The sequence below is a fragment of the Cavia porcellus genome, unplaced genomic scaffold, assembly GCF_034190915.1.
Source record: "Cavia porcellus strain 051 isolate PalLab524CR breed Dunkin Hartley unplaced genomic scaffold, mCavPor4.1 scaffold_14, whole genome shotgun sequence".
In the NCBI taxonomy this organism is placed as follows: Eukaryota; Metazoa; Chordata; class Mammalia; order Rodentia; family Caviidae; genus Cavia; species Cavia porcellus.
In genome coordinates this window covers 5,673,746-5,687,705 of record NW_026947497.1, presented here as the reverse complement: position 1 = coordinate 5,687,705, position 13,960 = coordinate 5,673,746, and the positions used below count along the sequence as shown (strand labels likewise).

The 13,960-nt window shown below is 44.7% G+C and overlaps 1 protein-coding gene across 1 annotated transcript in view; it reads left to right on the top strand.

Moving 5' to 3' along the window:
- Ppa2 (inorganic pyrophosphatase 2) overlaps nt 1–4,685 on the top strand; it is a 67,096-nt gene extending 62,411 nt beyond the window's left edge. The window contains exons 10-11 of the mRNA XM_063260588.1: nt 3,100–3,139; nt 4,306–4,685. Coding sequence (XP_063116658.1) covers nt 3,100–3,139; nt 4,306–4,334 — 69 coding nt within the window. The 3' untranslated portion in view covers nt 4,335–4,685. The remainder of the gene's footprint in view (nt 1–3,099; nt 3,140–4,305) is intronic.
- Nucleotides 4,686–13,960: the final 9,275 nt, after the last annotated feature.

Genomic DNA, 13,960 nt, shown 5'->3' with positions numbered 1-13,960 from the left:
GGCAAACCTGGATGATAAAACACTAAAAACAGCCTTCAAAGGATTAATACATATTTGGTGGAAAAGCATAAAGAGCTAAAGATAGCATAAAATAAAGTAAAAAGAATCCATTGATTTCATGATGATACTTGCATTTAAAATAATAAACAACTTACGTTAATAAGAAAAAATTAACCTAGTAGAAAAAAAATAAGTACACTATATAAATGGACAGTCCACGAGAAGAAACTTTAACAAGTGAAAATTTTCTTTTATTTGCTAGTTATCACGGAAATCAAATGAGACCATACAATTTTATAGCTAGCAGCTTGCCAAGAATTCGGAAATCTGACATTATCACGCGGGTGTAGGAAAGGCAGACCCCTCGGGCCACACGCCGGATGGTGTGCTCGTCGGAGGGCAAATTGCTGTGCCGCCTGGAAGGGCGGGTGGTCAGGAGTTCAGGGAGCTGCAGGCGCTGACCTCTCACCCGCTGGAGTGCGTGCGCTCAGCCAGCCGAACTGGAAAGTCGCAAGCCCAGCGAGGGTCTGCCGGTGAGAGGCTGTGAATGGACTGGCGAGGATTTGGACGGGTTCTGTTTGCTAGCTTGTTGAAGAGTCAGGAAATCATGGACCACAGGTAAAGAGCTAAAAGGCAGCTGTTTTTCATGAACCCATTCCTGGTGTTTTTCAACCTTAAATACCATTGTCTCGTGTGGAAAAAATGTCTGTAGGGAGCTCGATGCTGTCCAGGTCCAGCACCAGACAAACAAGCAAGCAGACAGCAAACTCTGGACCTCGTGGTGATCGCTCAGCACGGGGCCTGCCCGCGGTGACCTTGTTTTGTGTTGTGTTGTGTTGTTTTGTTTTGTTTTATCAAAAAGGCTTTGCATGTCCGAATCTTTTCAGACAAGAAATACATCTTTTCAGTCAAGAAATATAATTTAGAATGAAAAAATAAAAACACCCTGAAAATTGTTTTTTAAAGTAACATAATGATAAAGGTTTTCGATAGGACCTGTTTCATTTCTGTAATGTTTTAGGTGAGTGAGAAGTTCCTTGTTTCTGTATTTTTCAGTGTTTCTATTGTTTCTATTTTTGTACACCATTTTCTTCCTCCAGAATGTTTGGCAGCTCCAGTCAGAGGCGGCTGCTAGTTTTTTTTAATTTATTTTTTTCCTAAGTGTATTTTATTTATTTCAAAGAGAAAAAAAAAACTAAACCAAAATTTAAAACATGTTAATTAGGCGGCAACAATGGTACATGCATTGCACGTTGTCATCCCCAAATCATTCAGCCAGAGTTCACGACATCTGCATTTAGTTGTCCGAACGATAGCAGCACAAATCTTTCTCTTCAGTGAACTCAGAGAAATCAGTAGATAACTGTCTTTAAGTATTTTTATTTACATGCACATATACCTGTACCTACACGTATACATGTGTCGTTTCTTTTGCAGCTGCTAATTGTAAGCAGGAAATTTAACCAGCTAATTTTCCAACAAACTTTGCACGGTGAGCCAAGGAGTGTGTGGCAGTGACAGTGGACAGAGCCTGTCTTAGGTCCACTCTGATGTCACTGTGTCTCTGTCACACTCTGACTTGGACTTTTCTCCATGGAAGGAAGCTTCACAGAATTGTTCTTCTCTTTTTGAAGTACCTGGACACATTCAAGGATAACACTGGAAAAGTTTTCAGGGATCTTTTTTATTTACACCGTTACATCACCCTTTTCTTGAGTATACAGAAAAAATTTTTAAAGTCTCTTTAATCAAATTATTCTTAACGATGAGGAAGAAAAGTAACATTAGCCCATTAGTGACCGAGGGACTCATTACTTAGAGTTTTCCAGAGGACAAGCACTGTCTGATGTCTACATGGGGCTACTGCTATGTCCACCTGGGGCCACTCGGATACAGTGGCCCCATAAGCTTGTGGCTAAGCAGGAAATGTATTGTTACTCTCCGGTGACTTCGCAGCTGAAAACAGCCTCCTGCTGGGCCACAGAGTTGCTGCACCCTAGAGGTCTGCAGACACCTCGTTCTTGATTACTGTCAGAGATGTCTCTGTCACTGGTTTTCGTACTTGCCCTCCTGCACCTGTCTCTGTTTTTAGCTTGTGCACTCTCTTACCTAGACCAAGAGGGTCAAGTGCAATAGTCAGCCATGCGACCCGATAGCTGCCGCCACGTCTCACCCACTGCTTCTCTTGATTAGATCCTTTCTCCTGTCCTTGATTCTGTCTCCTGCTTGTTCACTGCGACTCCTGATTGTGTAAAATCTACAGCTCATATGGCTAGTAAGAGGCCACATCAAGTGGTTGACCTAGAAACGGAATCCCAGGTGGGTAAGGGTCACCAAGGTGGAGAACCTGTGCTTCCTGCCGGCCAGTCCGGCGTCCCATTCCACCATCACCATGGTCTTGGGGACCAGGAACCAAGTGCTTCCCTGGTGGCGGGACCAATTTCACACAGGGTGAGAGGGACTAGAGGAGAAGGAGAAGGTGGTTATAGCATTTGAAATCTGGCAAGCAGAGTTCATGCCTGGCAAGGAAGGGCTGGTAATCAGGAAGTGACCTGTCACACTTGTGTCACGGCTTCTGTCTCAGCGAAACCTTTCAAGTGTGTCTGCCACGAGCTACATCATCACCTCTGTTCTCAGAATGTCGGCCCAGTGATCAGAAGAAATGGGGACTATTTTTAAAAGTAAATCAAAAGCTCCTGAGTACAACTAAATTGTGTGTGTGTGTGTCCCCATGTGCGTGCATATACTATACATGCACATGTATTTGAGTATGTCTGTTTGGTTTTTTTCAGTTCTCAAGAGTTCAGCCATGGAAGCAACTGAAGGAATATCTCTTCCCGTTCTCAGCTGCCACATGCTTAGTCGTTCCTGGGGTTATTGATAGAAATATTTTCAAGCTCACACTTTTCTCTTTGGCTCTATGGTTTATCAGAAAGAGGAAGCCATAATGATACAGGCAGAGGGGTATATAGTTTTCAGGTTAGAGGCCTGCTGTGGGTCAGCTTTGTGCTATTTCTTGAAAAAACTGTTGGGTTCACTCTGCATGCGTGACTGAACTGCTGTTGTAACGGGGATCCCACCTCTGTGCTTACCTTTCAGGTCTCACCAGCTTCCCCACGCATAGAAAGTGATGGAGAAGGTATGGAACACTTTGGTTCTTGAAGAGCAAGATATGTAAATGTACTCATTTATAGTCATAGAAACCAAAAGATAAAATATAAAAGAAGTATGCAAACTTAGTCCGGGTGTGGTGGTACGCTCCTGTAATCTCAACACTTGGGAGGCCAAGGCTAGCGGATGGCTGTGAGTTCAAGTGCAGCCTGGGCTGCACAGTGAAACTCTGCCTCAAGCCAGCCCCCCTCAAAGTTATGCAGACTAAGTAAGATACTTTTAAAGTTATTAAAATTTTCAGAGGAAATATTGTATCTCCTCCTGCTTTCAGGAAATGAAGAACAACACAGTGTTACTTCTGGCTAAAAAATGGTTTGGTTATGCAGTGTCCTTTTTTTTCTGAAATAGAAGCTAATTCTGATAAACTTAAAAAGACTCAAGAGTCTGGAAGATTTTCTTTATTTCTCATCATTTTAATGAATCACTCATTTTTAACAGATGATCCCATAGGCAAAATTTGCAGAAAGCTTGAAGATAAATGCCTTATTTTTTAATTCCATTATTTGAAAATGTTCTGAGAAACAAGTAAAAATGTCCTGTGCGAAGAATTTAGGACGCAGGCATACTCATACAGCATTTTTCTTCTAGAATAGTGCAGTTTGGGCTTAGAAACTATCCAGGTTACAAGTCTGGAGGAAAAATGAGAGCTCTTCACAGGGGGTCCAGTTACAAGATGCTGCGGAAGGCATGAACCCCTGGCCCTGAGTTCACGGGAGGCCAAGCTGTGTCCCGTCCGGGCCAGCGGCTGGCAGAGCTCTCTGTGCGGTAGTGTCTCGTTCCCAGGGTTCCACAGGCGGTTCTTACAGTGACAGCTTTCTTAGGCTTCCCACGCGGTAGCCCGGGTACTGACCTCTGTGTTGTTCAGTAGCAATGAAAGTGACCCCCAGAGGCATCAGAACAAAATGGGAAAGCTCTAGAAACATTCATACCGTTTTATGTAAAGCTGGGTGAGCTTTACAAATGAGACATCTAAAGACAGGAATTTGGAGGGGAGGAGAAGAGGAAGATGACACGTGAAGGTTGGGACTCTGTCACTGCCTACATACTTCCTGGGGGTCAATCGTGGCCTTTCCACCTTCCTTCCCTGAGCTCCTCACCCTGTCCCTAATTCCCCCCTCTCTGCTTTCAACACAGAGCAAGTGTGGCACTTCCTTGGCAAATGACTGGGACAGTCCAAGCAGCCGCCAAGATTTCGCCCTCTGAGACGTCCAGGACACTGATTACAACGGGCAGAGGTGTGCGTGTTTGCTGACTTCCTGCTCAAGCATCATTGTTCTCAAGCTTTCGGGGTGCACAATCCATAAATAAACACCCACACTTTGGAATTTGTCTCCTCTGGTGATTTATCAAGATGAGGGAAAGATGTGATTTAACTTCACAGTGGAAATTCGAAGCACTGCATTTTGGACCAGTTCTGATTTTCAGATCTGAAGGGACACAGTTGCTTTATTAGCTAGTGTATGTCTACCGTTAGAGTCACGAGTTTCACTAATAAAAGCGTGAGATAGCCCCGCTCCCGTTTCACTGCGTTGTGTCTCTCTGCGGTTCCGTGGCTGGGAAAGCGTGCTTTAGCCGCCCTCTGCCTCTCTAACAGCATCTGGGTAAATAGGCTCCCTTCACTGAGGCTCCTTCCTCTCCTGGTTCCTAACCTCTCCTTGGTTCTCAGCCCAGTAGGTGCTGTTCTACTGTCTAAGGTGACAAGTGCATCTGCAGGAGGAGCTGCCTCTCCCAGTGGGACAGCCCCCTCAGCGCTCTCTCCCTTGCCCCCAGTGCTCAGAGCTTCTTCCCTGCCGTGTAAGCCCCAGAAGCGGCCTCCTCCTCACTCCCCCAGCACTTACACTGAGCCCACCTGCTTGTCAAGCTCGCTGGCCTCTTGCTTTCTCTGTGGTCCTTGCCCCTCCTCTGCACCCGTCCTCTACTGGGACTCCCCGTGACAGCCTCCTGCCTCTGCCCCCTGCCTTTCAGCCCCAGCCTCTCCTCTGGGCTCCTTGCGCTCCTCCTCACCATGGTGGACCTGCGTGGGCTTTGCTTCCTTCACATACCCTGCACGCTTTGCAGGTCATCGTGCAAAGCACACCGCCTCATCCTGCTTTCCTCAGACGCCTTGTGAGTAAGCAGACTGAGCCACGTCACACTGTGCACGTCTCCCTTTATGCCCTGCGTGCCTGTTCCTCCTGACTCTGCTCCCGTGCTCTCCGTCACCAACATGGAAGACTTTGTGTGGCTGGCCGCGTCAGGTGTCCGGCAGGCCACTTCAGGCATTCCATGTCCTATAAGGTGACGCTGAGGAGTTTGAAACCTGCACAGGCTCATGCAGCTACTAAGTCCTGGACCACACTGAGTGCCCCAGACCACCTGGCTGTCATCAAGGGGGTTTCCCACCCGCTGTGTGTGCTGTGAGCAGCCTGGAAGCAGAGGTCAAGCTCTCCCGAAGGGTCCCTGGGGTGTGTGAACCCTCGCAGGAGACAGCAGTGTGTTCAGTCCGATTAACACACTGACTTTTACTACTGTGAAAGAACGGAGGACTCGGAAGAGAATAAGATTATCAAGGGGCAGACCGACGGACGTGGCCCTTGGCTTATTGGTCTCTTGAGAGGTGGAAGAGGCCGCGTGTGCAGCTCACACCTGTTACTCGCTGCCCTCCTCTGAGGGGTGCTGCTTAGTTAGGGAGCCTTCCTGGGGAGGCAGCCCTTCCCGTAGTTACAGCCACAAGATGTCACATGGTACATGAGTTCTCATGTTATATGTGTGTGGTTGTGAATTTTGAATTTGCTGGGGTTTTTTTATGTTTTGTTTTGTTTTGGGTTTGTTTTATTTATTTGGTCTTTATGTAGTCTGGACTGGTCTGAACTCACTACGTAGCCAAGGCAGGCCTCAAATTAGGAGCAGTTCTCCTGCTTCCCAAGTGCTAGGATCACAGATGTGCACTAGCATACTGGGCAAACTTTTCTTTTAAAAATCACCACGCTGCTATTACGACAATAATTCTCTTACAGAGCTGGGGATCAAGCCCCGGTCCTCCTCGTTACCATCCTTCCCGTGGTCTCACCAGCTGTGGCCCCACGCTGCTTCAGGATGGCTTCCAGAGTGGCCCATTCAGTCTTCACCGAACAGAGAAAGTGGGTGGGCTTTATAGGAAATGCTTCTGAAGGAAAGCCACCAAGAAATAAATCATTGTTAAAGCTGCCTAAAACAGGTCGAAGCCCCAGATCTACCCAAGGTTGTGTTTGCTGGGCTGTACCCTTTGAATGATCTTCTGAGGTTCCATGGGATCTGTAGTAATTTGTCTCTTTTCCGTCTTTATGGCATTAATTTGAGTTTTTTCTTTCTTTTCCCTGACAAGGTTGGCTAGAGGTTTATCAACTTTGTATATTCCCTCAAAGAACCAGCTCTTGGATTCATTAATTCTTTGTATTGTTTTCTTAGTCTCAATTGCATTAATTTCTACTCTGATCTTTGTAATTTCCTCTGTTCTATGGGCTTTGGGCTTGACTTGCTCTTCTTTTTCTATTGAGATGTAACATTAGGTTGTTTGTTTGTTTCATTCTCTTGATGTGACTATCTATGCTATATATTTCCTTCTTAGGAGTGCTTTCATTGTGTCCCACAGGTTTCAGTATGTTGTGTCTGCATTTTCATTGAATTTGTAACCCATCGGTTGTTCCTGAGGTTGTTATTTAATTTTCATATGTTTATGTAGGGTTTTCAGTTTCTTTTGCCATTAGCCTCTAAATTCAGTGCACTATGGTCAGATAATATGCATGGGATAATTTGAGTCCATTTGCACTTACTTAAGAATGTCCCATGGGCTAATGTATGGTCTGTTTTAGAGAATGCCCCATGCACAGCTGAAAACAATGTGTACTCTTGATGTGGTTGGGTGGAACACTCTGTAAATGTTTACTAAGTCCATTTGTACACAGGTTTGTTTCAGCTCTGCTATTTCTTTGCTGACTTTTTGTCTAGATGTATCTCTTTGTGACAACGGGGTATTAAGGTCCCCTATTACAATCGTGTTATTGTGTATTTGGTTTTTCATATCTATTAGTATTTGTCTTATATAATCGAGTGCTCCTATATTTAGTGCATGTATGTTTTCTGATTGTTAGTGCTTCCTCTTTAATTTTTCCACTAATAAGTATGTAGTGACCTTCTTTATCTCTTTTGATCATTTTTGGCTTGAAGTTTGCATTGTCTGCAAACAGAATAACTACCCTTGCTTTTTGGAGGGGTTCCTGTTGTATGGAATATTGCTTTTCACCCTCTGACTTTTAGTCTATGGGTTTCCTGTTGAGTCAGATGTGTTTTATGTATACAGCGTATTGTGGGATCCTGTTTCTTGATTCATTCTGTCAACCTATTTGTTTCAACTGGTGAATTGAGGGCATTCACATTGATGGCTATAACTGATATCCACTGGCTCAACTTTGTCATGTTATTTTACCACTGTTGATTTTCTGCTTTTCTCCCTTATTTAATTGCTTGCCCTGTCTGATGGTTTCTTTTTGTTGTTGTTTTGGAAATTATAGTCATCTCTATCTCTATCTAGTATGTCTTTTATTACTCTTTCTAGAGTTTGTTTAGTGGACATGAATGTCTTCAGTTGCTCTTTGTCGTAGAAGTATCTTATTTCTCCATTAATTTTCAAAGAAAGTTTTTCTGGGTACATCAGTCTGGGTTGAAAGTTGTTGTCTTTCAGGACTTGAAATACCTCACTCCAAGCTCATCTTGACATGAGGGTTTGTGCTGAGAAGTCTGCCGTGATTCTAATGGGCTTTCCTTGATAGGTGAGTTGTGTCTTTTCTCTAATAGCTTTTAGTATTCTGTTTTTATGCTGGGTTTCTGGGATCTTAATTATTATATGTCTGTGTATAGATTTATTTTGGTTATGACTGTCTGGCATTCTGTATGCCTCACTTACCTATTTATCTGATTCTTTTCCCATGTTTGGGAAATTTTCTGCTATTCTCCAAATAGTTTACCAACATTTGCATTGACTCCTGCTTCTTCATTGATGCCTATTAGTCTTATATTGTTTCTCTTTGCACCATCTTAAAGCTGTTGAGTTGTCATTTCATGCTGTCATGTTTTTGTTTGTTTGTTTGTTTGTCTGTGATACTAGGGATTGAACTCACGACTGTGCGCTTGCAAGGCAGGCACTTATGCTGATGAGCTAAATAAATTCCTGACCCAGTGTCATGTTATTTTTAAAAGTTCTTTCCTTTCATGATCGCTAGCTGTGATCCTGTCCTGAGGTCTGAAATTCTATCCTCAGCTTCATTCAAGCAGTTCTGGCAGCTTTCAATAGAATTTTTTATTTCCTGGATAGCTCTGATTTTGTTTCAGGCACTCTAATTCTTTTCTATATTGTTCATTCAAGGTCTCCATTATCTTCCCGTGCTCCTGAACTTTCTTATCTATGTCTTCTCTAGCTATGCTGAGCAACTCCTTTATTGCCATTTCTTTCTTTCTTTACGTGATTATAGAGGAAATCAGGTTATTACTAATATGATTTCCTCTATAACCTGTTTCTTTATTTCACTTGATGTCTTTTCAGAAATTTCAGGTGTATGACTTCTAATGTCCTCTATTTTGATGTCTTCTGTACTTAATCCTGATGGACTGGATGTTTGAGAAACAGCATTTTGCTTTTTCATTTTGTCATTTTCACCTCTTGGGTTAATATTTTGGTCTTATCAATCCCACTAGTCTCAACTGTCCATCATGTGTGTCTTAGGGTCCTACTGTGTGGTTGATGTTTGTCCAATTGCTGGGTCCCTCAATGAAGGGGAGGGGCAGTCACTTGAATTCCACCTGCAGGGCCTGTTGGATGAGTCCTATGTTCTTCCTCGGCTGACTTCCCGAGGAGTATTGATATAATTCAACCTTTAGTTCCTGCTGTTACTACAGTTTCAGGATGGTCCAGTCCACCAGATCTACCTGGCTATAGTGTTTGCCTGGCTATAGCTGGGCCCTTACTGTGTCACTGGATGCCTTGTAAGTCCTTTTGATTTCCTCCAGGTTGGGGGAGGCCTTATTGGCACTGTCCTCAACCCGCATGATGTCCTCTGTGTGGATGAAGGACTCACTCTCACTCTTGCCAGGCTCGCCAAGGTCCTACAGCTGGGGGAGGACTTTGCTTTGCTCCAGTTGACCCACTGAGGTCCTTGATTTGAGGAAGAAACTCACCACACTGTTGCAAGCCCACTGAGGTCCTCTGTGTGGATGAGGGGTTGCTGAGGCTCCCACCAACCCATCAAGGTTCTGCAGGTGGTAGAAGGGGTCGCTGATTGTGAGCTGCTGTGACCTTTTGTGGCAGGTAGAAGGTGACCAACAATCCTACTGGTCTCTAACATCATGAGGCATGGAGGAGGAAAAACTAGCAGTCCTGCTGGCCTACTAGGTCAGTGGGGTGAGGAGGAGGTATGACCACAAGCCCCTAAGTCCGTGGGGTGAGGTGGGGGTTGAGGCCAACAATCCCACTGATCCGTACGTCCCTGAGGCAAGGATATATTTTTTATTTCTGAGTTAGCAAACTCTGTAAATAGCATAGCTAATTAAACCCATACTAATTGGACTCTGCCCCAGCCCATGCCTGAAATCTGGTGAAAGAGAAGCGTCTCCTCAAATGTGACCACCCAGGAGAAAGTGTGCCTGGCATGAAGGACCTGCTTGGCCGGGAGGGACTGCGTGGGAAGGTGGTCACAGGATGTAGGATCCTGGCCCACCGAGAGGAAAGATGCTGCAGCTTCCTCTGCCCTTGCACAGCACCTGGTGTCCAGAGCGCCTCCCTGCGCAGGTGCAGGGCAGTATCAGTCTGAAGCCACCCTGAGAACGTCACACAGTGCCGTCAGCTGGACTGTCCTAGCTGCCTCAGTGTCCTGAATCCACTCAGAATGTTTCCTCTGCATGGCTGTTTGGCTTTGGGGAAAAGCTGGAAGTCACAAGGTGCCAGATCCAGTGAATAATGACACAGCATCTGATTTTATGAGCCGCCTTCCAGTTGGATAGCGTTGGGGACAGTGTTCACTGTCTGTTTGATCACACCTGGTCAAGACACTCAGGAAAGGGGACTCCAGAGCTGCTTCAGAAAGTGTCAAGAGCTGTGGTTTGTGTGCCCAAAGCAAGGATGAGGATTTTAGGGAGATTTCACAGCAACATGACTTTCACTGTAACATTTTTCTAAGTTCAGCCAGCCCATGTATTTGGATGCCAGCCATCATAAATTACATGCTACATAGAGGGGCAGAAGAGGATGCAGGGGCACTGAGGGTCCAGGCGGGGCTTGGGGCTGAAGTTGAGTGTGGCAGGGCAACCCTTGCTGGGGACAACAGCCCCACAGTGGTGAAGAGAAGCATAAAGGGCGTCGGGTCTCTAAGAGGCACCGAGTGCTGCCTGGATTGTCACAGGGCCACAGAGGGCCTTGCGGCTGGCAGACAGGCTGCAGATTGAGAGGCGTGTGGCAGAGAGACCAGGCCATCCGTGACCATGGTAAGGCTGTGACTTTCCCCAGGGAACTGAGGTGTCAGGATCTTCATGGACGTGGACCCCGAGACCGCTGGGGTAAGGGGCAAAGGGAGACCGGAAGATAATTCACAAGGTTTCTGCAGTTGTCCAGTCAACACAGCAAGGCTTTCCTTTGGGATCGTTTCCTCAGTATAATTTCCTAGAGTCATGGACAAACCTATTTTGTAATCAGATTTTCATGTAGGATATTCCAAGTTATACCACTGGATTGAAGGTTTCTTCCTTCCTGTGATGACATGTCTTATTAATAGCAGACTTAACCTTTTCTCTAGGCATTTACTTGCCCTAGTGTTTTCTATAAATGTTCTGTATAGTTCGTTGCCCTTTTTTTCAGTGTCTTAGTTTTTTCTCAATTTCAATGATGTACTTAGCTTTAGGTTTTGAATACTAAAGCTAAGAGATCAAATCCTTCAAATCAAAACTCTGAACTGGGGCCCTGACAGTACCAGTGCTGAGCTCATCAGGGAAGCCACGGGGCACTGCAGGAATTTCTCTTTGTCTTCCACCGGCCACAGTAAGACTGTCCCTACTGCGCCACTCTCCGTGGGAAGAGGATACAAATGTTGAAGCTTTCAATAATGCTGTAAATTAAAGATGGATAGAACAGTGAGACCAGTAAAATTTCCAAAGAAATCATGAGCCAAGTATGGTGTTGCACACCTGTACTGCCAGCACTTGGGAGGCTGAGGCAGGAAGACTGAGAGTTCAAGGCCAGCCTGGGCTACAGGGCAGACTGTCTTCCATAAAATAGAAAGGAAAGAAGGGAAAGAAAAGCGGGAGTGATGGAGAGGAAAGGGAAGACAATAGAAAACCTACCCGTCCTTGTAAAGGGCAAGCAGTGGCTTGTTTATTTCTCCTTCAGGGCAGGCTCTGGCTTACAGGAGAATTTTTCACTCCGTACTTCCAAGTTTCAGGTTCACAGACAGCAAGGACAGCATCGCAGTCAGATTTGCAGCATCCCTTACGCATTAGCAACATGTTCACTGAATTAAATGGAAATGCCGTCCCAGGAGAAAAGCAGCGTTTAGAGGTGGTGTGAAGCCCCAGGGGTCCCAGCCGCTGGCACCTGCAGGTGGAGGCCTTCGAAGGACCGGCTTGTTCTGTTCCAAAGTGCATGTTTTTATTTTGTATTAGTTCCTATCTGCCGTACATGATTCCACTCCTCGTGGGGAGTTGGGACCTGCGCATAACGTTGCTCTTCTTCTGTCTCCTTTCCTCCCCCCACCCCTCCTCCTCCTCCTTGCTCCATCTCCTGGACTGCTGCTCTTTTCAGGGACCCTGTGTAAGCACCAGCTTTCTTAATTTAGCTGATTTTGTTTTTTAATGTACATAGACTCAGTCACCGTCTTTACACTCAGTACAGACTGTATACACACAGTCGTATTTTTTGTTCCAAGTTGTGTTGTTCCTGCCTCCCAAAATCCTACTCTGAGAACCTTGTTGAAATCTGTTCCGAGCAGTTTGTGCCATGCAGCCTCCAGATAAACACAGTAAAGATCTAACTGGTATCAAGACAAAGACCAGTACCTCATTCTTCATGCATCCCATATACCTTTTTAATTCAGCCTGGAATACTTATGTTTGCTGGAACAATAATTAATGTCACTCATTTTGGATTTTTTATCCCAAGAGGATAAAAGACATCCAGGTAATAATATTCTCTGGGAGGGAGGCATCCTCTTTGCAGTATTCAGGGTATTTTGAGAGTGCTCATATGAAAGCCCTCAAACAGTAGAAGAAAAAAGGCTGATCGCCACATGTTTACTTTCTGCTTTTTGGGGGAAGAAAATGAGATAAAAATAAACATGTGAAATACTTGACAATAAAAATAGACTTGGGCTCAAAGGGCAAGATGCCTCTTCCAAAACGGCTTCTTCTGAGACTTCTGGGATAATTATTGATAATAACTTCCAGACTGAAACGTGACCTCCTGCACTTGAAAAGAGAACTAACATATTTTGATTTTCAGATGAGAAAGAACCGCGAGATGCTCATAGTAAAAGACCTGCCTAACCCGGACCGAGCAGAACAAAGAATCATGTGTTGTGGAAAACTAAGAAAAATCTCATCTGTGCAGCCTGTTATTAAGAGTTCAGCTGATAAACGCATGAGAAGCAGCTTTGAAGGGCACCGTTTACACAAAGCCACTTATTCTAAACTATGTTTCACAGACTTTTTCTCAAAATGAAGTTATTTTCTCTTTCTTACAATGTCAAATATGATTCTTCTGAAGTCTTAGTTTTTTCAGTTTTTAGAACGATGGGAAAACTTTGATTTACTTAAGGAGATTTCACAACTCTTGGTAGCCTCTCGAAGCATAATTTGATTTTTAACAACACCCATTTGTAGCTCCCCTCGCCGTCCCCTGACAGAACCCAGATGTCAGCCCCTGGCACCATCCCTGGAGAGTACTTGTCCACTCCCAAGTGGATTCCTTGTCACTCGAAATCCACAGAAAGCACAGTAGCTGTAGCTTGTGGGTGACTTTCCAAATCTGGGAGATTACAGAGCTCTAAACTATAAAGAATTCTTCTTGTAGGAAGAGGAAACAAGTGAATTGCCTGACGCTGCACAGCTAGCCAGGAACTGACTCTTAATGAGCTCTTCTGAACTCGAGCTTGTTTTGTTTTATGCTTATTTTTTAAGCTTTCCTGTGTGCTTCCTTTAAATTAGAAAGTAATCACTTACGCATTTGTGCTATAGGCATTTAAGAATAATTGGAGCTTGGTGTGGTGGTGCACACCTGTTATCCTAGCACTCGAGAGGCTGAGGCAGGAGGGTCATTGTAAATTTCAGACCAGCCTGGGCTACAAAGTGAGTCCAAGTTCAGCCTGAACTTGTCTCAAAGGTCAGCAAGATCATGTCTCAGAAAGACCAAAAAAAGAAGAAGAAGGAAGAGGAAGACGAGAATAATAATTATTACTGGGATGACTTGGCATAGTAACACATCCCTATAATCCCATCTATTTGAAAGGTTAAGCAGAAAGGTTGCTTGGACACAGGAGTTTGAGACTAGCCTGGACAACGTTGTATGATTTTGTCATTCATTAAAAAAAAAAAAGTAGAAGAGGAGGAAAGTGTCTTGGTTACTTTTCTTTTGTTGCTAGGACAAAATACCTGACACCAAAAATGAAGGAAGGAGAGGTTTATCTAGCTCACTGTTGAGGTTTCAGTCCACAATCAGCTGGCTCCCAGGCAGGGTGGCCTGGCACTGGGGCAGCACTTCAAGGCAGCAGTCAGCAAAAGCAGCCAGAGCAAAAGA